This window comes from Setaria italica, chromosome IV (genome assembly GCF_000263155.2).
Source record: "Setaria italica strain Yugu1 chromosome IV, Setaria_italica_v2.0, whole genome shotgun sequence".
NCBI classification, from domain to species: domain Eukaryota; kingdom Viridiplantae; phylum Streptophyta; class Magnoliopsida; order Poales; family Poaceae; genus Setaria; species Setaria italica.
In genome coordinates, this window is record NC_028453.1 from 14,314,936 (window position 1) to 14,337,848 (window position 22,913).

The window sequence follows — 22,913 nt, forward strand, 5'->3', positions numbered from 1 at the left end:
TACCTTCGTCAGCGTATGGCGAGACGTTAGATTATAGTAACCCTATCTTTCTATTTGCTCCCTCTTATACGCATCAGTGTCAACTTCATGTAACCTGTTCGACTTTATGCCTTTAGGAACATACACATGATTGTTGATATAGCTCCACTTAAGTCAGCGGAAGGCCTAGATTATTCGAAATGTCCACTCTTTTTTGAGTTCTCTGTGGAGTTCTAGGAGGGTTGAGTATTCGTTTGCTAGTAGGACCTGAGATGGTCTTTTCTCAGCACCTCCCCGCTTTCCCCAGATACTTTCCTTGATGGGAGATTGTGTATCCGGAGAACAACAGGGAGGTGCTGCCAAAACTCTATCTCGGATCGGAATAGACCATGGATACTAAACCCACCTACACATCCTCAGGCTGTCCAAAAAATGTGGACAATTCGAAACAGATACGGCTATAGATATGCAAAGATGTGCATATTTCCAACCGTATCTCTTTCGAACGGGAGACGCCTAACTAGGTTACATGATATACGACCATCATACGAAAAGAGAGGTGTAGGATGCCTCACCTTGCTATCCTGCAAAGTGACGACTCGAGGACGGTAACGTAGGCTCTCTTGCAAAAAAAGAACATACTACTGTTAAGTTAAAATTTCGATAGCACCTCCCCTGCACGGGGAGGTTTTCCATAACCTGCATCAAATAAAATGGCTCAATGGCCGACAATCACATCTACAACAACACAACGGCATGATGGCCGACTCCACAACAAGCACTGATACTTAATGCAAACCTCCAAGTGACAAGTCAGTTATAAGCTACCCTGGGATTTCATTTTCATGTATGGCTGACTGATGGTGTATTAGAACAACTCGTTCAGACAATGCAGTTTAAGCATGATAACATTTCAAATACATCATTAGTTGCTGTTAGCACAAGTTGATGCAAGGAAACAACTACTGTGCACATTTTTGTCATGCGGCTATCACAAATTGAACCACTGGCAGCGTGGCTAGAGATGAATCAGACATGCATTTTCTATACCACATCACACAATTGGTGCGATTCTAATAACTCTGGTATTGCAGATAACAAATTTCAGAGCAGCAATCAACGCACCTTAGTGCCGGGGCCGAGGGCGCGACGCCAGGGGCCGGGGCGCTGCCGGTGGGGCGGGCGGAGGTCGGGGGCCGGCCGGGGGGGGGGCACGGGGGCTTGAGGGGGGCGGCCGGGCCGGCGTGGGGGCCGGCTGGGGGCGGCGTGGGCGGGCGGCGCGTGCGGCGCATGTGGGTGTGTGGGTGTGTGTGTGTCCGTGAGTTAAGGTGGGGTGTGTTGGAGGTATGCCCTAGAGGCAATCATAGAGATGATGATATTCCATTTGTATCCATGATTTGTATATTGTGTTCATTGAATATCCATTAAAGGCTACTTGAATTGATTTGCAATTATGTGAATTGTATGTGAAACTCTTTACTTGTATGGTTATTCTAAAGTTGTCCCTAGTCGGAGTTCATGTGAGGACACACATGAATATTAAACTAGCACATGTATTAGTTGATGACTATGTTTCACAAGTCATGGACATGGAGATGTTGAACTAATAATGTGGATACATGTGGAGACATGTGCTAGGACTGACCCAACACGAGAAGTAGTTCTCTCTTTAAACAACATATACGCTTTGTCCTTAGACCTAAGATTGTGGAATGTATTCAAGATGTGGATCGACCTACTTAGGGGCTATCAAACGCTACGCCGTAACAGGGTAGTTATAAAGGTAGCTTTCAGGTTTGTCAAGAAGCATGCTATGAGACATGGTCAATCAAGATGGGATTTGCCCCTCTCTGATTGAGAGTGATATTCTGGGCCCCTCGAGTGATCGGATCCGAAAATGCATGGCCATGCTACGTACGGTTAAGAGTTAACCTACAAAGGGATTCCGAATCACAGGATCAAGAAAGAGCGGTCGGCTTGAAGCTAGACCAAATATCGTGAGGCAAAGGGAATAACATGTATATTATGTTGTGATGGTTCGTCTGATATGATCTTCGTGTGCGTATAGGAGGTTGCACATCTTGCTAGAGGCCGCTACCGACTATTGAGCCGACTAGGAGTACTCGGGCCATGTCTATACGTATCCAAACCCATAGGGTCACACACTTAAGGGGCAAGAAGCCCAATTCGGATCTGATCCGAGTTGGATTAGGTTTAGAAGTACTAATGGGCCTCGGACCCAGAGGCCCGTTAGGAACCTCTATAAATAGAGGGGTGGAGGCGCCCTACGGTTAACACCTTTTGGCGAAATACATCTGCCGCGCCTCCCACGCCCTCGCCTGTTGCAACTCGGGGATCTAGCAGTCCGGCTTGCGACGCTTCCTCCCTGCACGTGTGGATACCTTGGAGGTGTTGCGCCTGCAGCACTTGGATGAGCCGCCGACGAGCCACGACGAGCCGACGACGAGCCGCGGCACGAGGGCGATCTTGCTGCACGTGGACGAGCTGCTGGACGTTGACGTGATCGACTACGTACGACTACGTTGATCGACTACGTACGACTACGTTGATCGTCTTAACTGCACCGACGCAAATCTACATCTTCCGCACCAGTAGTGCGTCGAGTGGTAATCCCGTGATCCTTATACGGCAGTTCTTCCTGGTTTTACGCGGTAGAAATTTTGATTTGCGCTAGTGTAGCCTACCTCGTATCCCAATAGGGTGGGCTGGATTAATCTCCAGGATTTGCCGAGTGCTACATCGCGGGCACTCGGCAAAGGCCTTTTTTAATTTTTTTCGAAGTTTCCAGGCTTTGCCGAGTGCTAGATCGGAAGCACTCGGCAAAGACCTTATTTATTTTTTTCAGATTTTCAAACGGTACCGTCACTGCGAAGTGAACCCACGGACTTGTTTGCCAAGTGTCCTAGTCTTGACACTCGGCAAACCACTTCTTTGCCGAGTGCCCCGTTAAGACACTCGGCAAAGTAGTGGTTATATTTCATGTGCAAATCACTTTTTTAGTAATTTAAAGTCTGTAAACTTTACAAAAACCGAGTGAAATTCACTAAACATTGCATATTTTATTTTTTACTAATATTATTCAATTATTTCATGGATTTATAGCTCATATTGAATTTATATCTATTAAATTTATATACTTGCAATTAATAAATAAAAATTATCAAATGGATCCGAAAAATTCCCAAAATTTGACATGAACCAATCTAAGTTGTCTATGGCCTATAAAAAAAATTTGAACTCAATGATAAATTCAAGTATCGATTCGACTCAAAATCTTACCGGATCCTTCCAACTTCTACGAATCCTCTCCGGAGATGCTTCGAATTCTAAGCATCAATGTCAAAATTTGTGCGAAACCTTCTCAATTTTTTACCACAGCCTCCGCATATGAAATCATAGCATCTTGGCAAATCTCGTGATTTTCAAACTTCGTTTATATTTTTGAGAATTAAAAAATCATTCGGCCACACGTTCGTAATCGTGTTTCCTTAACAAAATGTTCGAAATTTCTTTGCGTTTCCTGGATGAGACCTAAATTTGGACTCATTAACATGAATATGATTTTTCCACTCATATTATTCCATTATTCCAATCACTTGCAGTTCAAATTTGACTTAAATCAACAAATTACTCTAAATGAAATTAATTCATTAAATATAGCAAAAAGGTCAGTAAATAGTCCACCTTCTAACATGCAGTGCCAAATGTCATACGTGGGGAGTACAAAAAGTTTGGAGGGTGGAGGAGGGAAAAAATGTTTTAGTTTTGCCAAGTGTCGCAAAAAACACTCGGCAAATATTAAGTATTTGCCGAGTGTCGAGTTTAACACTCGGTAAATCTTCATCTTTGCCGAGTGTTGACGGGGGACACTCGGCAAACAACTAACGTCCGGCACACCCCCTAATGGACGCCGCACGTGCTGGTCACGTGCTTAAGGGTTGCCGAGTGTCTGTTTTTTGCCGAGTGTCGTCTGCGAGTTTGCCGAGTATTTTCTTTTTGACACTCGGCAAATAGTATTTTCGCCGAGTGTAAAATGTGTGCCGAGTGTTTTCACGGATACACTCAGCAAACACCGCCTTTGACGAGTGCCCGAGATAATGCACTCGACGAACATTTTACTCTCGGCAACTTTAGTGTTTGCCGTAGTGTAACACTACGATCTATGTTGCATCCACGTCAACTTTAACAATCTAGCCAGCTACTTCGCACGAGTTTCATGTCTAACCACGGATGCACCACAAGGTCCACAAGTTGTCACATTACATGTCGCATCCTGTAACCACCATAAAATTGTGGATATATGGAGCACAGGCAATCCTCAAGCACCGCAACATCACTCTGCAAGCCTCCATGCACTCTGGTGATAAATAACATGAGACCCAACGCCGCCGTGCAGACCCAAATGGCCGAAGAGCCCACCCACGACATGAAGCTCCTGGTGCCGAACGGCGGCGGCGGCGCGCAGAATAAGCCACCGCCGCCGCTGGTCGACAGGACCCTGAGCGGTGCCAGCGACATCATCAAGCTCCTGCCGACCGGAACGGTCATGGCATTTCACGCCCTGGCACCGTCCTTCAGCAACCACGGCTCGTGCGGGGCGGCCAGCCGGTACCTCACCCTCGCGCTCGTCGGCGCCTGCGCCGCCTCCTGCGTGCTGCTCTCCTTCACCGACAGCCTCGTCGGCCGCGACAGCCGGCTCTACTACGGCGTGGCCACGCCGCGGGGCTTCTACCCGTTCAACTTCGACGGCACCGGCGAGGAGAGGCGGCGCAAGTTCGGGGACCTGCCATGGATGAAGGTCAGACCGCTGGACTTCGTGCACGCGCTCGTCTCGGCAGTGATGTTCGTTGTCGTCGCGCTCGGCAACGCCGGCGTGCAGAGCTGCCTGTTCCCGGACGTCGGGGCGGACGTTAGGGAGGTGCTCATGAACCTGCCGGTGGGGCTAGGGTTCCTTTCCAGCATGGTGTTCATGATCTTCCCGACGACCCGGAAGAGCATCGGGTACACCGATTTGATGCCTCACAAACAGGAAGACGAGGGGAAAGGAAGCAAAAGTGCCCTAAGCATGTCGACTGTATGATGAAACAGACCCACAGTACTAGGGAAGGAAGCTGTGATTATTAATCGTCTCTGTATATTGCATATACATTCTCTATTTCGGTACATGTAGAGAAATATATTAATGTGTTAGACTAACTATAATGTACTCCCGTCACATATTACTATTGGAACGTTGTTTGTGCATTTGTAAACAGATAAGGCAATATTATCTATGTGATTCTATTATTCTAAGGAAACAACTAATCAACTCTATTTATTGACTGTCAGCATGCTATGATGCTATAGCAGCTATTTAATTTGAAGAGTTGTTTAGGGTGACCCGATCATATTTAGGGTGAGCTTATACGCTGATGACGCAGCTCTGTTCATCAGGCCAACAGCTGAAGACGCGGCAAGCCTCAGACAAATTCTATTTGCATTTGGAGATGCCACCGGGCTGAACACAAACATCCACAAGTCTGAACTCTTCCCGATTAGATGTGATGAGCTTGACTTACAGCCCATCATGATGGCTTAATTTCCAGGGCAAACATAGTCAATTTCCTTGTAAATAGTTAAATACCTTGAGCTACCACTACACCTTGGGAGGACAAGGCGTGCTGATGAACAGGAACTAATTGATAAGATTGGTGCTCGCTTACCAGGATGGAAAGGCAAGTTGCTGACACGGGCTAGAAGATTGGCATTGGTAAATGCAGTGTCGTCGATCCCAGTATACCTTCCTTCAGCCTCTCCAAATGGGCCATCAAACGCATTGACAGAATAAGAAAAAACTTTTTATGGTCAGGGAAGGAAGATGCACGAGCTGGGAAATGTTGGGTTCACTGGCGTCGTGTCTGCAGACCGAAATGGCTAGGAGGATTGGGCATCCTGGATTTGGCAGCTTTCAACAGATCACTGCGCCTACGATCGAATTGGTTCGAATGGGCAGACCACTCAGCCTTGGACAGGGCTTCCAATCAAACTTACACCAGTTGACCAGGAGCTATTTAGAACCTGCACCACCATAGCGATCGGCAATAGAAATACTACCAGTTTATGGAAGGACAAATGGCTAAATGGGCAGGCACCAAAAGAAATCGCTCCAGATTGCATCAAGCTGGCTTGGCGCAAAAACCAATCGGTGACCGTAGCTCTGACATCTAGGAACTGGATGCGTGGACTAAGACGCATAAACACAGATGCCGCACTCCGTCAATTTGTTCAACTGTGGGTACCATTGCAACAAGTTCAACTGACAGCTGCTGATGATACTGTCCAATGGACATTCTCTGGCTCAGGGAAATTTTCATCCAAATCTGCATATGAACTACAATTTCAGTGGGGCTATGCAGAAATCAAATGGGACTTGATCTGGCAAGCAAAGGCTGAGAACAAGTGCAAGTTTTTCACCTGGTTACTCCTACAACGCCGGTTGCCCACCAATGGTCGCATAATCAAAAGAGGTGGCCAAGCGGACCCGATCTGCTGCAAACTGTGCAAGACCACGGAAGAGAAGACATTGCATATGATTGCCAAGTGCAGTTATGCCAAACAGGTATGGCGAATAATGGCACAATGGAATAATTTCCAATTGCCAGCCCTGACCAACGTGCATCGCCTATTAAACTGGTGGGAGCTGATGATCTCGGCTGGGACTGCTTCAAGAGAAGATCAAATTCAAACCATGATCTACACTGCTTGGAACATTTGGAAGCAGCGTTGTCGCCGGGTGTTTGACAAGAAAGCACTGTCACCAACTGATCTTTCAGCGGTCATCAGGAATGACATTGCAATGTACAAACAAGCATTATTGTCGGATGGTTAATAGTACTGTAAACATTAGTCTGCTAGTTTTCTTCAGACCAATTGGTCCTTTCCTGTAAATCACATTGCTTTCTACTATAATGATTGGACAGAACACCTGCCACTAATTGCTGAAAAAAATTTTGAAGAGTTGTTCATATTGGTACTAGGTTATTAACCACACCTAGGACAACAAACCGTATGCTTGGAAATTGGTTAATGGGTATACAAAAGAAAAAAGATTTGATCTTAGTGCGAGTTGCAGCTCTTATCTGGATTATTTGGTGTACACTCAATGATATGGATTTTGTTTTTCATTCTAGTATTGTTTACTGGAGCTTATTGACAGCGATTTTGTTTCCTCGGTAGCGTGAGGACACGTGAGGAAAACCATCCATATGGCAAGGTGCCGGAGGTCCTTGTTTTGGATATTTTGCCAAGAACGGATGGAGAATGATAGACTTTATTTATGATTATTTTCTTTCGATGATGAGCCTTTTCTTTAATTTTGTGACCAGCTTGAAGTTGAGTATTCATGTAGCTTTATGGATATCTCAACCTTGTACCATGTCTCATATGTTTTGTAATTAGCAATTAGGTATTTCAAAAGATTTGAAAATGCTAGTCCTGCTACGAGCGGCACCAACATGATGGTCGCTTTCATTTTGCAGGAATGCTATGGTTTTTTATAAGGTAAATATCTCTTTTGTTACTTACTTATCTACATAGAGTCAGCACGGATGTATTTTCTGCATCTGGGCATTTAGCACCGACATAGATGAGTTAGCACGGATGAGGTGATGTCCCGATGGCTTCGTACCTGGGTTGTCCTACAGAAGTCAGGTTCATAGATTTTGGTTGTGGCGGCGTATATAGGAACATGAATGGTCGTCTAGTGAGGACTCATAGTCATTAGAGTACGTATGTGTTTGTCAAATATTTATTTGCATGTGTGCATTTCCTTTACTTAGAGGTAGGGAGTGTTTTTAAGGTGATTGTATCAACTCGATCGATGTACATTATTTTGATTTAAAATAAAAAACATCTTTTTATCCAAAAAATAGTTTTTTAAGATGTCTCTAGTGAACAGTTTGTCATAATTTTTGCTGTTGTGAATTAATCGCACTTTGCCTGACCAGTTTTTAACATACTTCAAATACCCATTTGACAAATCTTGGATCTACTTTTTTTTAATAAAGAAAATAGATCTGACCTCTGCAACCGCACACACTGAAGCTCTTTCATCATCCTCAGCTTAGAAGCTGAATACAAAAAATAGGGAAATAAGTATACATAGAGTATGAAAAATTCAAAAGCATAGTCTATTATTGCTTCTCCATCCGTTCTTGGCGAATATATCCAAAGAGACGATCTCTAGTGTTTTGCTTGCTGAACAGATGATTATGTCTTCATGCTGCAACAAAGATCAAAATTGCAGCCAATACCTGCATAAACAAATTAAAATATTTTTTCTCAAACACCAAATTGTTACGTGTACACCAAATAGCCCACATAAGAGCTGCCACTCCACACCAAAATCTTGGATCTACTACGTTGAGGAATTTAATTAATGATACATTTTACCTTTTACTTTTCTCCTCTGTTGACCACAACTTCGGCTGGTAGGTTAAGCAGGGCAGATGAACTGTGGAACAGATAGGATCTTATGGGTGATTTTTTTTTCTTTACTATAGATGATCTCGAACTAAAGAATTCTCTCTCGTACTATGAATTCTCTCTCGTACTTTTAGGACCTGTATCAATTTATAGGAGATGTTCTGCTTTGCGCTGACGCTAGCACAAATTTTGTTGTTCTTTTCTTAGTAGAAGGTATATAGTGATCCATTCGCCAATCGCCATGCATCCATCGTCTTTTTATGCAGAAGTCCACGCAATATCTTGGTAGAGAGGACAACATGACCGATAGATCACCAATGTAGGAGCCCTCTAGTGTACGCGAAACATCCAAATTTTGCAACTTGCAATGAAGAAATTTACATAGACGTTTTGTGGCTTATCTGTGCCGGCTTCTACCAATTGAACTTGCACGGTAAACTTCTCCAAGGCCGGGCGTTACCCCCAACTCAATCCCCGCTTCCGTCGGCACGAACGCAACGCCTCGGGCTGAACACGAACGCAACGCCTCGGGCTGAACGCGGAACCATGCAAACAAGGTTAGAACCGAACACAAAGCAGAGAAGAATAATCATTCAATATCCTTAGTGTTCAATCATCGTATACGAGAACGCTACAAGAACAATGCTGGTCATCCCTATATATACGGAAGGCTCATGCTTCCTGCCCTGCAACCACCACCAGCTTTCCTCTCACTGAGCTTTGGATCGGAGCAGAACTGGTAGTAGGCTGGTAGCAGCAATGGCTTCAGCCGTTCCATCAACCTTGCTCTTCTGCTTGGTGCTCCTTGTTTCACCCTACCTTGGCTGCTCCTACCACACCAGCTACACCCATGGCGGAATGCACTACGTTCTCCGTTCGAACCGAGACCACCGGCAACCGAAACAGACTCCAACCTGTTCCTCCGTGCATTCTGGTAAAGCGTCATAGCAATCCTTGTTATCGATTATTTGTGTAATAATCCATATTCTTGAGGAACACAAATGTTCTAGTTCTACTCAGAGATACTTGTATTCTGTAATGATGTCACATTATCCTTGTAGGACGGAGCAGCAGCGATGGGGTGCCTGTGCTGCACCGGCTGAGTCCATGCTCCCCTCTCGGCGCCGCACGGAGCCAGGAACAGACGTCCGTGGCCGACGTCTTCCACCGTGACGCCCTCCGCCTCTGCTCCCTGTTCGGCGAGGACAACCATGGCGACCCTGCACCCGGACCGTCAGCACCGGGCGGTGGCGTCTCCATCCCCAACAAAGGCGACCCGATCGAAACGTTGCCGGGGGTGTTCGAGTACCACGTCGTGGCTGGCTTCGGCACCCCGGTGCAGGAGTTCACCGTGGGGTTCGACACCCTCACCCCGGGCGCCACGCTGCTCAAGTGCACGCCGTGCGCCGCCGGCGGGGAGCCGTGTGACCCGGCTTTCGAGCCGTCGGCGTCGTCCTCCCTCGCCCAGGTCCCCTGCGGCTCGACGGACTGCCCGTTCCACGGCTGCTCCGGACCCAGCTGCACCCTCAGCGTCACCATCAACAACACCCTGCTGGGCAACGCGACCTTCGTAACTGACACGCTCACGCTGACGTCGACGACCACCGTGGAGAACTTCAGGTTCGCGTGCCTCGAGGCCGGCTTCAGGCCGAGTGATAACTCCACCGGCATCCTCGACCTCAGCCGGAACAGCCACTCGCTGGCGTCCCGCGCCCCTTCCTCTCCGGGCACGGTCGCCTTCTCCTACTGCCTGCCGTCGTCCCCAGGCACCGTGGGCTTCCTCTCCATCGGCGCCCCCAAGCCGGAACTCTCCGGCCGCAAGGCGATCTACACCCAGCTGCGGAGCAACCCGGACAACGGGAACTTGTACGTCGTGGAGCTCGTCGGGCTGGGCCTCGGCGGCCCGGACCTCTCAATTCCGCCGCCCGCCCTCGCTGGCGACACCATTCTCGATCTGCACACGACGTTCACCTACCTGAGGCCCGAGGTGTACGCGGCCCTCCGCGACAACTTCCGCAAATGGATGACGCAGTACCCCGCCGCGCCGTCGCTCGGTAGGCTCGACACGTGCTACAACTTCACCGGGTTAAACATTTTCATGGTGCCAGTGGTCACGCTCAAGCTCGACGGCGGGGCCGACGTCGACCTCTCCATGGATGAAATGATGTTCTTCCCCGACCCCGACAACCACTTCTCCATCGCGTGCCTCGCCTTCGCCGCGGCGCCGGCGAACGCGCGGGAGGCAGCAGTGATCGGAAACAGGGCGCAGTCGTCGATGGAGGTGGTGTACGACGTGAGCGGAGGGAGGGTTGGGTTCGTCCCGTACCGCTGCTAAGTGCTAAGTAAGGATCGCCACCACCCGTGTGCATGGTGGAGAAGACGGTAATGCTAGGGGTGTGTTTGTTCCCATTTCACATTTCCAGTCTGTAATAAGAAGCAGAAGAGTCACGAGTGATCTGCAAGGTGCGGAGCTATATATCCGTACGACCGAATAAGCAGCAAACCCAGCAATCATAAGCTGGTTGTCAGCTGCCACACCTTTAGCAAATTTAGCAGGAACCTCCGAATATCGGTTGTACCTTCTCTTTAATTTGTGATGCATGCGTGGGATACGTGGATGTGGTTTCTTGGTTTACTATAAAAAAAATTTGTGCGTTTCGTGTGTACCTCAGCTGATAAAGTACCTCACGATGGAACCTAGCAACCCGAGTTCAAGTTCTTGACTAAGCATGTACGGGTTCGAGTTCTTGACTAAGCATATACTTACATTCTCATGGATATATTAGAGGATTTAACCAGCGCTATTCCTTAAGGATAGGTGATGTGCCCATCCATAACGAGATGTTAGTGGTGACTTTGTTGCCGGCTCAGTCTTTTAGAGATGCTCATAGAAGTAGAGTTGCGTGCGTGTGTTCGTAGCACTACAAGAAAAACCTCCTCTACATAAGTTTTCTTTGCTACGTTTTTGAAATCATGTCTACATGTTAAGTGGTTCTAGTACTAGAAACGTTTGTTGACACGTTATCAAGAAAACGTATCTACATCTTCAGAGATTTCACTACTAGACACGGTTGTTGACACATTTAATCAAAACGTATCTAGAAAGTGCCTAACATGGTTCTTTAACACGTTTTAGAATGCAAAAAAAATTTCATCGAGGCCTAAAGCTAGACCTTACATTGGCTGGATCTCTCACATTAAAATGTAGATACAAAATCTTAGCCCATTAAAATAAAGTCTCAGCCCATTAAAATAACCCTACACATTAGTCTCTCACATTGTCTCTTGTGTAAACAAACTGCATGATCTCTCTCCCATCCTCCTCAACGTCACTGCCTGTTTCCAAGATCCGGAGAGGGGCACCGTCCGGCCGGTCCCCGACTCCCGCCCCCTACCACCGGAGCCCTTCCCTGCCGGCCTCCGGATTCCGCCCCCAGCACCTGGCCCCACCCCCGTGCGCGTCTTTGCCGCGTTCCCATCCTTCCTCACCTCCCCACCCAGCGAGCCCCTCTGCTTCCTCTCCGCCAACGCGCCGCTCCCGCCGCCACTCCTCCACGCCACGATGGTCCGGTCCCCGCGCCTCCTCGTCCAGTGCTTGCTCGCTGCCTGCCCGAGCTGCTCGCCTCGCCATCAGCCTCCCATTTCCTCGCGCTTAGCCATCAGCAGCGACACGCCATCCGACCCCTGCGGCCATGAGATCCATACCTAATTGGGAAGGCGATCAAAGCCCAGCTACAGCTCCGGTGAGATCTCCCACCGGAGCAGTGGATGAAGGTGGCGACAGGCCCATCCGTACTCCCGCGAGGTGGTGGTGCGGTGGTTGCCCCGCCCTCCCGTTTCCACCCAGACTCGGTGTCATCCCCACCTAGCCATGCGGATCCAAGGTGCCCTCGCCCCTGCGATGGCTCAGCGCGGATCCATGGCAGCCTCGTCCCCTCTCCATGCATGATAGCGCCCCTAGCGAGCTACAAGCCGCACCGTGGCAGATGACGGGCAGACTACGAGCGTGCCACCATAGTTGATGGGATTTGGGATGCCGACCTGGGCAGATCCTACATGGCACGATGATGGCTCCCTCCCTCCACGCGACATCTAGCCTAATCTTCCCCAAGCGTGGCTCGTCCGCCTCCATGAATGGAGCTCCAGGTTAGCTCCCGTCCCTGATGGAGTGTACAGATTCAAGATTTCTATTTTTTTTCCTACAAAATATCTGACAAGCAGCCTGTCCTTGACTTCTTGCCACCTATGGAATCCAATATTTATGCTTCGAGATTAGGGTGCAAGTTCAGCCAGGAGTTCTCAACTGGGAGCTCTCTAGTCACTCCATCATGGAGGTCAGCAACAAGAGCAGAAACGAGATGAAAGTGTCAGTAGTAGAGAATTGGCTTTCGATCCCGCCCCTTTTGTCCCGGTTTAAAGTTGGCCCGGGACAAAAGGGGGTGCACCACGGTAGGCAAAAATGGAGGGGAGATTTACTCCCGGTTGGTAATTGCAACTGGGACTAAAGGCCCCCCTTTAGTCCCGGTTGCAACGGCTAGTGGGGAGCTGTCGGTGGCGGGACCCTTTTATCCCGGTTGGAGGCTCCAACCGGGATAAAAGGTGAACCCCTCCCCCTCCAGTTGGAGGCACCAACCGGGATAAAAAGTTTAGTCCCGGTTGGTGCCTCCAACCGGGATAAAAGGGACACCCTTTTATCCGGGACTAAACTTCCAACCGGGACAAAAGGTGTTCCTTTTTGTCTCGGTTGGAGTTTTTAACCAGGATAAAAACTCATCCCCATTATATACGGCCAAGACAGAGGACTTTCTTCCTCCTCCAGCCCGAGCCAGTCCAGCACATTGACAGAGAGAGCTGAGCTTCAACTACTCTCCGGTGGTGCCGAAGCAAGCAAGGAAGGTGCTGCCCGAAGTTTTTTCCCTCATTTTCGTGGGAATTTCACTCGGTCAACACAAGTGTTGCGAAGGTTTGCTACTTCATCCTCGTGTTATGCTTTGATTTATGCTTTGGAGATGGAAAGATTATTTGCTAGAATGTGATGATGAAGTAGAAAAATGGAGAGGTATTTTGAGCTAGAATGTGAGGGAGATTGATGTGTCATATATAGTATGCATTATTGCAGTGGTTTAAAAATGATGCTACCTTGTCTAGACGGTTTATCTTATCAAATTCAATATGGTTTTTTAAATCCATACTTGTTGAACTTGCATACCGTGTTCATTTCTGCTACGATGTTCTCCGCCGAGAAGCAACGTATGTCAAGAAGGAGGTTCGATTCTACGAGAAAGAGTGGATACGGACATCGTGACCGTGTCCCCTTTTCCATAGCATCTAACCTCTTTCATGACAAAGTGCGGTGCCGCCCAGCTGAGGACATCCTCGCGAAATGATCACGGTCTTCAAGTTCAACAACTTCTGTAGTGGTAAGGAAAGAATTTTTGTACATAGATGACTTCTGCTACTTGTTGAACTTGTATATCGTGTTCACCTCGGTGAGGATGTTCTCCGCCGAGCAGCAACGTATGTCAAGAAGGAGGTTCGATTCTACGAGAAAGAGTGGAAATTCGAACATCGTGACCGTGTCCCCTTTTCCGTAGCATCTAACCTCTTTCATGACGAAGTGCGGTGCCGCCCAGTTGAGGACATCCTCGCGAGATGATCACGGTCTTCAAGTTGAACAACTTATGCAGTGTTAAGATAATAATTTTTGTACATAGATGGCTTCTGCTACTGGAGGAAGTGGTGATGGTGGGGGCGATTGTGGTTCCTATTATGACAAGGTTCCAATCATAGTTGGCCCTCAGCATAAGCCGAAGAAAAAGAGCGCATTGGAAAAAGCAATGCTTCGTTATTTGCAGCAACGTCATGAAGAAGCTGTTGCCGCGGGTCAGGAACCTCCTTTTGGTGGTCGTTATGCTCCACCCTCAGTCCCGGGTGTTTCACGTCCACTTAGTACTACCGTTTCAGGCGGCACAAATAAACCTAATGATGAGGTTGGGTCAGCGGAACATTCGTCTTCACCGTCCAAGGATGCTTAAAGTCCTCCTTGATAATAACCAGTGGATGGCTTGTTGTATTGTATCATGTTGTTTGGGACTTTAATTTAAATATGTGTATTTGGATCTTCATGTTGTTGTATTGTACCATGTTGTTTGGATCTTTAATCGATTATCACGCGTAATCCATTGTCAAGTGCAATCCATTTTCATGCGTCATACGATGCAGATGGACCGGCAATGGATGTATAATGCAGACAGGCGGAGCAAGGCGTTTATTGATAGCTTGCATTATTTTCTCGAAGTGGCAAAAGCGAACAAGCCAGAGAATGGGTTCGTATGTTGTCCATGCTTCCAATGCAATAACAGGAAGGAGTATTCAAAGGATTCCTGGGGGACTATTCACAACCACTTGTTTAAATACGGTTTCATGCCTAACTATTTGGTTTGGACCAAGCACGGTGAACTAGGGGTTGTAATGGAAGATGGCGAGGAGGAGGAGGAAGATGACACCATTCCGGACTGGGTTGCAGGCCAAGCTTTTGCAGATACTACAATGAGCGAGGCTGATGAAGATGAGTTTGCAGAAAATGGCCCTACTGATGACCTTGGTCAGGTGATACGAGATGCATATAGAGATTGCGAAACTGAGAAGGAAGCAGCAAAGTTGCAGCGCATGATAGATGATCACCAAAAATTGTTGTACCCAGGTTGCCAGTAGGGCCATAAAAAACTAGGTACGACACTAGAATTTGTGCAATGGAAGGCAAAAAATGGTGTGTCTGATAAGGCATTTCAGGGGATGTTGAACATTGTCAAGAAGATTCTCCCCGAGAATAATGAATTACCGTCCACAACATATGAAGCTAAACAGATTATTTGCCCTCTCGGATTGGATGTTCAGAAGATACACGCATGCTCTAATGACTGTATCCTCTATCGTGGTGATGAAAACGAGAAATTGGATGCTTGTCTCGTCTACGAAGCCCTGCGGTATAAGATCAGGCGAGATGATCCTGGTGATGTCGAGGGGCAGTCTCCCAAGAAGAGAGTTCCCGCGAAGGTGATGTGGTATTTCCCTATAATACCACGCTTGAAGCGCTTGTTCAGGAACAAGGCGAATGCTAAGTTGATGCGATGGCACAAAGAAGACTGTAAGGAAGATGAGATGCTGAGACACCCCGCAGATGGGGCACAGTGGAGATCAATTGATAGAACATTCCCAGACTTTGAAAGTGAAGCAAGGAACATAAGGTTTGGTTTAAGCACTGATGGATTCAATCCATTCGGTGAGTTGAGTAGTGGCCATAGTACTTGGCCTGTGACCCTTTGTATGTTCAACCTTCCTCCTTGGTTGTGCATGAAGCGGAAGTTCATTATGATGCCGGCGCTTATCCAAGGCCCAAAACAACCCGGCAACGACATTGACGTGTACCTAAGGCCGTTGGTTGATGACCTTGTACAGCTCTGGAAGGAAGAAGGTGTACGTGTGTGGGATGAGGATAGATAAGAGATCTTTAATCTACAAGCATTGTTGTTCGTAACCATCAACGATTGGCCTGCATTGAGTAACTTTTCAGGACAGACAAATAAGGGATATCGGGCATGCACCCACTGTTTAGACGACACAGACAGCATGTACTTGAAGCACTGTAAGAAGGTCGTCTATATGGGTCATCGTCGATTTCTCCCTGCTCACCACCAGCTGAGAAAGAGCGGGATGCATTTCAAAGGGGTGCCAGACCATCGTAAAAAACCTGCACACCGTAATGGAAAGCGTGTGTTCGAGATGATGAAGGATGTAAATGTAGTCTTTGGAAAGGGACTTGGTAGCCAACCTGTTCCGAACGACGATAACGAACATGCACCCATGTGGAAGAAAAAGTCAATATTTTGGGAGCTACCTTATTGGGAAATCCTAGAGGTTCGCAACGCAATCGACGTGATGCACCTGACGAAGAATCTTTGCGTGAACGTGCTAGGCTTCATGGGTGTTTATAGGACCTCGAAAGATATATTGGAAGCACGACAGGACCTGAAAGCCATGGGGCAACGAGATGACCTACATCCGGAAAAGAGAGATAATGGACAGCACTACTTACGTCCTGCCAGTTACACTCTCAGCAAGTAAGAGAAGGATAGCATGTTTGAATGCTTGAATAGTATGAAGGTCCCATCTGGGTACTCCTCGAATATAAAGGGAATAATAAATATGAAACAAAAGAAGTTTACAAATCTCAAGGCTCATGATTGCCACATGTTGATGACCCAGTTGCTTCCGGTTACACTGAGGGGTGTTCTACCAGAAAATGTCCGGTTGCCGCTCATAAAGCTATGCGCGTTTCTCAATGCGATTTCGCAGAAGGCAATCGATCCATCCAAGCTATCAAAGCTACAGAATGATGTATGATTCCATGTATGTTTCCATCAATAGTTGAAATGGCAGACGATGAGACCGCAAGGTATATCATGGAGCAAATAATCGCTGGTGATGGTAGTGGCGACAACGTTCCACTATCATACACGGATGAAGAGGCCACCCAGGCGGACATGTTCCTCAACATGTCCGCCGATGGGAATGAAGAGCAACAGCCGCAGCAACAACTTGCCGTGGCGGAAGGTTCCGGCGAGGTATATATAACCATTCTTGTATTGTTTCACGCCACCGTTACTACTACGTACTAATTAACGAATCTTGAACTGTTAGCCCTCCGGATCGACACAAGGGCAGAAGACCCGAGGTCGTACAAAGGTGATGGAAGGGAGGCTTGTCATCACGGAAGTGACAGAAGAGGGCAGGCCGGTTGCTCCCGAGAAAGTAGCAAAGAAGTACGTGAGTCAGATCGAGGCAATCGTCCGGGACAACGTGCCTATCAGCATCAGAGAATGGAAGGGCAGAAGCACTAATCCGTACGCCCTTTTGGAGACAGAAAAGAATATGCTGTGGGAAGACGTGAAGAGACATTTCACATTTCCCGAAGGATATATTGAGAAGGATGTCAAAGCGTGGACGCTTAAGAAGATGGCTACTCAATTCCAGACATTCAAGAAGATGCTGGATACCCACTACATCAAGAAGGGCTGAACTCCAGACTTCAACGCGTGGCCAAAGTTGAGGGACCACTGGGATGCATTTGTTGAATATAAGAGGAGTGAAGACAGTGTGAAAAAGATCACGACCAACACAACAAATGCTAGTCAGAAGGGCTACCACCATCATTTGGGGCAAGGTGGGTATGGCTCAGCAATTCCCAAGTGGAGGAAGATGGAACAAGATCTGATCGAACGGAGAATCGTACCTGCAACTATTGAATGGTCCGAACGATAAAAAAATTGGTACTACGCTCATGGAGGCTCCCTAAGCCAAGAGGATGGGATGTTGATTTTTAATGACACAATACGTGAGAAGGCCAAACATCTTGTGGAGAACATTGAAGCTTCTAAGGCTGGGAGGTTGAAGGTGGACCGAGAAAATGATGAGCTCACATTGGCCCTCGGTAATCCAGAGCACCCAGGACGTTGCCGAGGGTTCAGGGTGGTTCCGTGGAAGTTTGCTTTCCGAGGCGACAACGCCTCGTACAGAAGCTGGAAGCGAAGAAAGTAACAGATCGAGGAGAGCTGGCGGCAGATGCTAGAATCTAAAGTGCAGGCACAAGAACAAAGAATGATGGATGAAATCAATCGGCGGGTGGCCCACGCAGTTGCGGAGTTGGCCCAATCTGGAGCATTGCCGATTCCTAATACCGCCAGCCCTTCTCAACGCCTCTTGAGCAGTTGTGCTTCTACAGGGGTCCCCGATGCGCAGACGCCCAGGTTACCCATGGAGGAGCAACGGTTCCCCGTGGATACCATCACACAACGGACCTCATGTGAGTTGCATGCACCGATCGGCAACCTCACTATTAAGGTATACTTATACATAATATTTATGCAATCTTGTCAATTGATCCAGGCCTCGAGATTGGAGTTCAACTTGTTTACTTCTGCTATATGTACAGGTAGCGTACGGGAGTGCGTTAGCAACCCTGGCGGGGCAGAGCAGTCATGGCATGGAAATTCCAACAGGCTACGCTAGTGTCTGCGTAGAGCAAATAGTTGATCCCCAGTATGAAGGTCTAGAGCTCGACTTCCCGGGAGGCGATGGGGAAAAGACACTGGCAGATGCGCTTCATGGGATCATTCTATGGCAAAAACGCTACATCATTATTCCCGGCACGGAGCCATCTCCTCAGACCTCAAGACCGCTCCCTGTAGATCTCCAGCAGCGACCTTCTTCTCATATCTCGAGACCGTCATCTCCTGCTCCAGGATCGTCCCTTCCATCTATATCAAGGTCTCCATCTCCACCACATCTTGGTGCTGGGATCGACGACGACAATAACAACACCCCTCCCCGATCACCGTCGCCGGCACCAAGAGCGGACCCCTTGAAGGAACCTGCACCACCACTAAAGAAGTCACGAGCACCGCCTCCCAAGCAAAGACAGAGAAAGAAGAAAACAAAGGAGCCTGAAGTGACTCGTAAGGAACGTTGGGAGGCAATGTCTCATGCGGAACAGTGGGTAGAAATCCAACGAGAGGCCAGTAAGTGGTTCAAGAAACAAGCTGAAGAAAAAAAAGCAAGGGAGATGGAGCCACCGCCAGTAAGTTGGCGAGATTTAAACTTTTTTATCAGGATGGAAGAAGGAGCCAAGAAAAGGATACCACTCTTGTCAAACTATGAATGGGCTCTAGTAAAGGCTGATGAAAAGGATAAAAGGAAAGGAAAGTCATCTTCTAGCGGTCCAGTCCCCGACCTCAGCCATTTATCAAAAAAAGATGCTCAACGGGTAAAAGCAATGCCCTTGGATCAACAAGCAAATGTATTGAAGTTCATGGAAGAAACAGGTCTGCGACTTGATGAATGCATAGGGCAAGTTGAGACGCCAACTGCACCGCCCCCTGAGCCGAGATGGCCTTATGAGCTAGGCAAACCTCTAGTAAAGCCTTCATTGGTACGGAAGCTATCAACAAAGATGTACGCATTCCATCAATGGTACATTATGAAATCCGCCGACTCGAGGGAGATGATCGGCATGAAGGTAAAACCGATAGATTTTCACGGTGAAGGGGAGAAAGTGCTGTGGCTAGACTTCAAGGATATATACGAAGTGTACCATCATGATGCCCTGGACGTCTCTCTGATTAGCGCTTGGGTTCTGTAAGTGTCCGTTTATCTCTACATGTTAATTTTGGCGTGCGTCACCGTACTAACTTCATCTTCCATTTCATGTAGGATGCTAATTCAGACATGCCGCCAAGAGGCGTACCTACATGTAGGCTTCATGGATCCATCTGTAGTTAACCAACAACAGATACAATTAGCGCCGGAAAAAACCTTTGTGGAAATATACAATTTCCTAGACAAACAAACATTCAAGGATTTCATACTACCTCCATACAACTTCAAGTAAGTGTGTGTATACCGTCTACTTTCGATGTCTTTTTCCTTATCTCTACATGTTAGTTAGCTCTAATATGCATGAACATTTTACGCACGTAGCTTCCACTGGATCCTTATTATAATTGAGCTTGAAAGAAGTCACGGCAGTGCCATGCAAGCGCCATTTAGTCCCGGTTGGAATCGAGCCGGGACTAAAGGGGACCCCTTTAGTCCCGGTTGGTGACACCAACCGGGACTAAAGGGGGACCTTTACTCCCGGTTAAAAGACCCGGGACTAAAGACCCCCCCCCCTTTTGTCCCGGTTGGTTTATCCCGAATGGATATCCGAGAGATATGCACCCTACCAATCGAGACTAAAGGCCAATTCTCTACCAGTGTGTACTCAACTGGGACTTCGTGTTCCTGAATTTCATTCTCTAAAATGCTCAACTGACTTCGTGTTCTCAATCTTGTGTTTATAGTTTTATGTTACATTTTAAATACTATGATGTGATCAATAATTTATCTCCAATGTACTGATTATGGTCTTCAAAGTAGTTGCCACAGATCTTGTTTACTACCTCATGTTACCAATCCTTTTTTTTTACCAGCATGCTGCATCTTTGTTTGATAATTCACTTGTTCTCTAGGGGTGTGAGATCTGCATATACACAATTACTAGCTATATTACTGCTAGCTCCGAGCTACTGTGGTTTAGGAGAACATCAAGTGTGAAATCTTTTACAGTCCAAGATAGGGTCCAATGGCTACGAAAGAAACTATCGAGGTGAAAGGTAGCTTTTGCAAAGTCATGTTCTACAGACTTAGCAGGTAGCTTACGTTATGTAGTTGTTTATCATACCATTTGTTTACCTTTTACAATTTCCCAATATGCTATATTTTTTTAGTATTTGTATATTAAGTGGCTGTAATGATACCTTAATGTTTCGTACTGACAAGGAAATTTTGCTTTCCAGTAGTGAGCATATATCAAATTATTTTAGTCATGAGTTCTTCATGCTGAAAATGGGTATTTCCATACAATGCACCAGTTATTGAGAATGGGTATAACAAGGAAGAAATAAAAATGGTGAAGGAGACCAACAAATTTGGGTTAGTCCTTGTGGTCCTATTGGTCTAAATAACTTCCTATGAAGTCTGCATTACTCTGTCAAACTTTTCTCTCATTGTGATAATTTGAGAAAATATAATTTTCTTCTAACTATCTGGTCCATTGCTACAATGACATGGATGTGAAAGTAACTGTGACTTGCATACAGGTTCCTGTGATGTACTGATGTGTGTGCACATGCTGAAAGTGTCAATCTACAGTTTGAAAAGCTACTCGATGAGGTTGGTATCTGCATATGTGCTAACTAGCATTAAAACTTATTCTCTTTTGTCTTTGTTTGCACTAAGTGGAATGATCCTTGGAATCTGCCACTTTGTCAGTTGGATAGGTGATTTTATCTGAACTTGGCTATTTGTGAATGTGGTAGAAAAACAAATTGGTTATATTTGTGTTGTGGTATAATGTTACAACTTCTAAGCTTGTGTGGTTGTGTGTAGAATAAGTCATGACTTCTGAGTATAATATTGCAATCATTAAGAAATAACCTTCACTTTCATCGCTAGGTAAGCTTTTTTTCTAAATTCATTACAGAAATATGTGTGGTGTTGTATTTTCTAGAATTTTTATTGAATTAATTTATTTATTTATTTTGCAGGATCGTAGAAGCATGTCAATAAACATAGGCGGAAGGTATATGGTTGTCTCCTCCGCCCAAATGTGGCACGTGCGACCACATAGAAGCCTCAAAATTCGAAGGGGTCTAAGTTGGCCGACATAAGTACCAGATTGAGAATTAAAGAGAAGTGTCTGTCTGCTTGCGCAAAGCTTTTTAAATAGAATTAGAACGCAGCGTGTAAGTTTTAAGGGAATATGTAATATCTAGATGTATGGGGATGATTAATTTTGTTGCTAACTCTATTGCTCTAATATTAAATGAATACATTTCATGTATTTTTCATCCATACTATGGTGTCCAAAGTAAATATGGTTACGCATGTATTATATTAGAAAATAATTCTAGAAACTATATTAGCATTGAGAAAGAAAAATACAAAGAGCGCATCAACTTTACTTAATTTAAAATGTCTCTATAAGACGTAGATACGTAATTCACCGTCTCTGCAAAGCGTTTCATGTCTTCTACGAGACACGCTTAGCACTGTCTTTAGAAAACATCTCATGTCGGGTAGACACGCTTGTCACCGTCTCTAGAAAGCGTCTCTTATCTTGTAGACATGTTTGACAAAACATGTTTAAAGTTCTTGACATGGTCCATAAGGAGACGCTCCTGACACGCTTTAGTAAAGCGTATCTATAATTCACTAGAGATGAAATAAAGTGTATCTAACCTAAAAATAAAACGTATCTATAGGAGTGTGTTTCTTGTAGCGTAGGGACGAGCGTGCGTCTAAAAACGACACTAGTAGAAAATTGGCTTTCGATACGCCCCCTTTTGTCCCGGTTTAAAGTTGGCCCGGGATAAAAGGGGGTGCGCCACAGTAGGCAAAAATGGAGGGGAGAGTTAGTCCCGGTTGGTAATTGCAACCGGGACTAAAGGCCCCCCTTTAGTCCTGGTTGCAACGGCTAGTTCCGGAACATCGGTGGCGGCACCCTTTTATCCCGGTTGAAGCCTCCAACCGGGACAAAAAGTTTCCAACCAGGACACCCTTTTGTCCCGGTTGGAAGCTCCAACCGGGACTAAACTTTCAACCAGGACAAAAGGTGTTTCTTTTTGTCTCGGTTGGAGTTTTTAACCAGGATAAAAACTTATCCCCATTATATACCAAGACAAAGGCCTGTCTTCCTCCTCCAACCCGAGCCAGTCCAGCACATTAACAGAGAGCTGAGCTTCACCTACTCTCCGGTGGTGCCGAAGCAAGGGAGGTGCTGCCCAAAGTATTTTCCCTCATTTTCGTAGGAATTTCACTCAGCCAACACAAGTGTTGCTACTTCATCCTCATGT

At 46.6% G+C, this 22,913-nt stretch overlaps 2 protein-coding genes across 2 annotated transcripts; both read left to right on the forward strand.

The window, feature by feature from the left end:
* Positions 1–4,333: 4,333 nt before the first annotated feature.
* On the forward strand, positions 4,334–5,300 carry LOC101766221 (protein DMP2). The gene has a single exon (XM_004965247.3). The coding sequence runs from the start codon at positions 4,373–4,375 to the stop codon at positions 5,078–5,080; it is 708 nt and encodes a 235-aa protein (XP_004965304.1). The 5' UTR covers positions 4,334–4,372; the 3' UTR covers positions 5,081–5,300.
* A 3,867-nt stretch (positions 5,301–9,167) lies between these two features.
* Positions 9,168–11,085, forward strand: LOC101768271 (aspartyl protease 25). Its single transcript, XM_004966869.3, has 2 exons — positions 9,168–9,397; positions 9,525–11,085. The coding sequence occupies exons 1-2, from the start codon at positions 9,223–9,225 to the stop codon at positions 10,796–10,798; spliced, it is 1,449 nt and encodes a 482-aa protein (XP_004966926.2). The 5' UTR covers positions 9,168–9,222; the 3' UTR covers positions 10,799–11,085.
* The last annotated feature ends 11,828 nt before the right edge of the window (positions 11,086–22,913 follow it).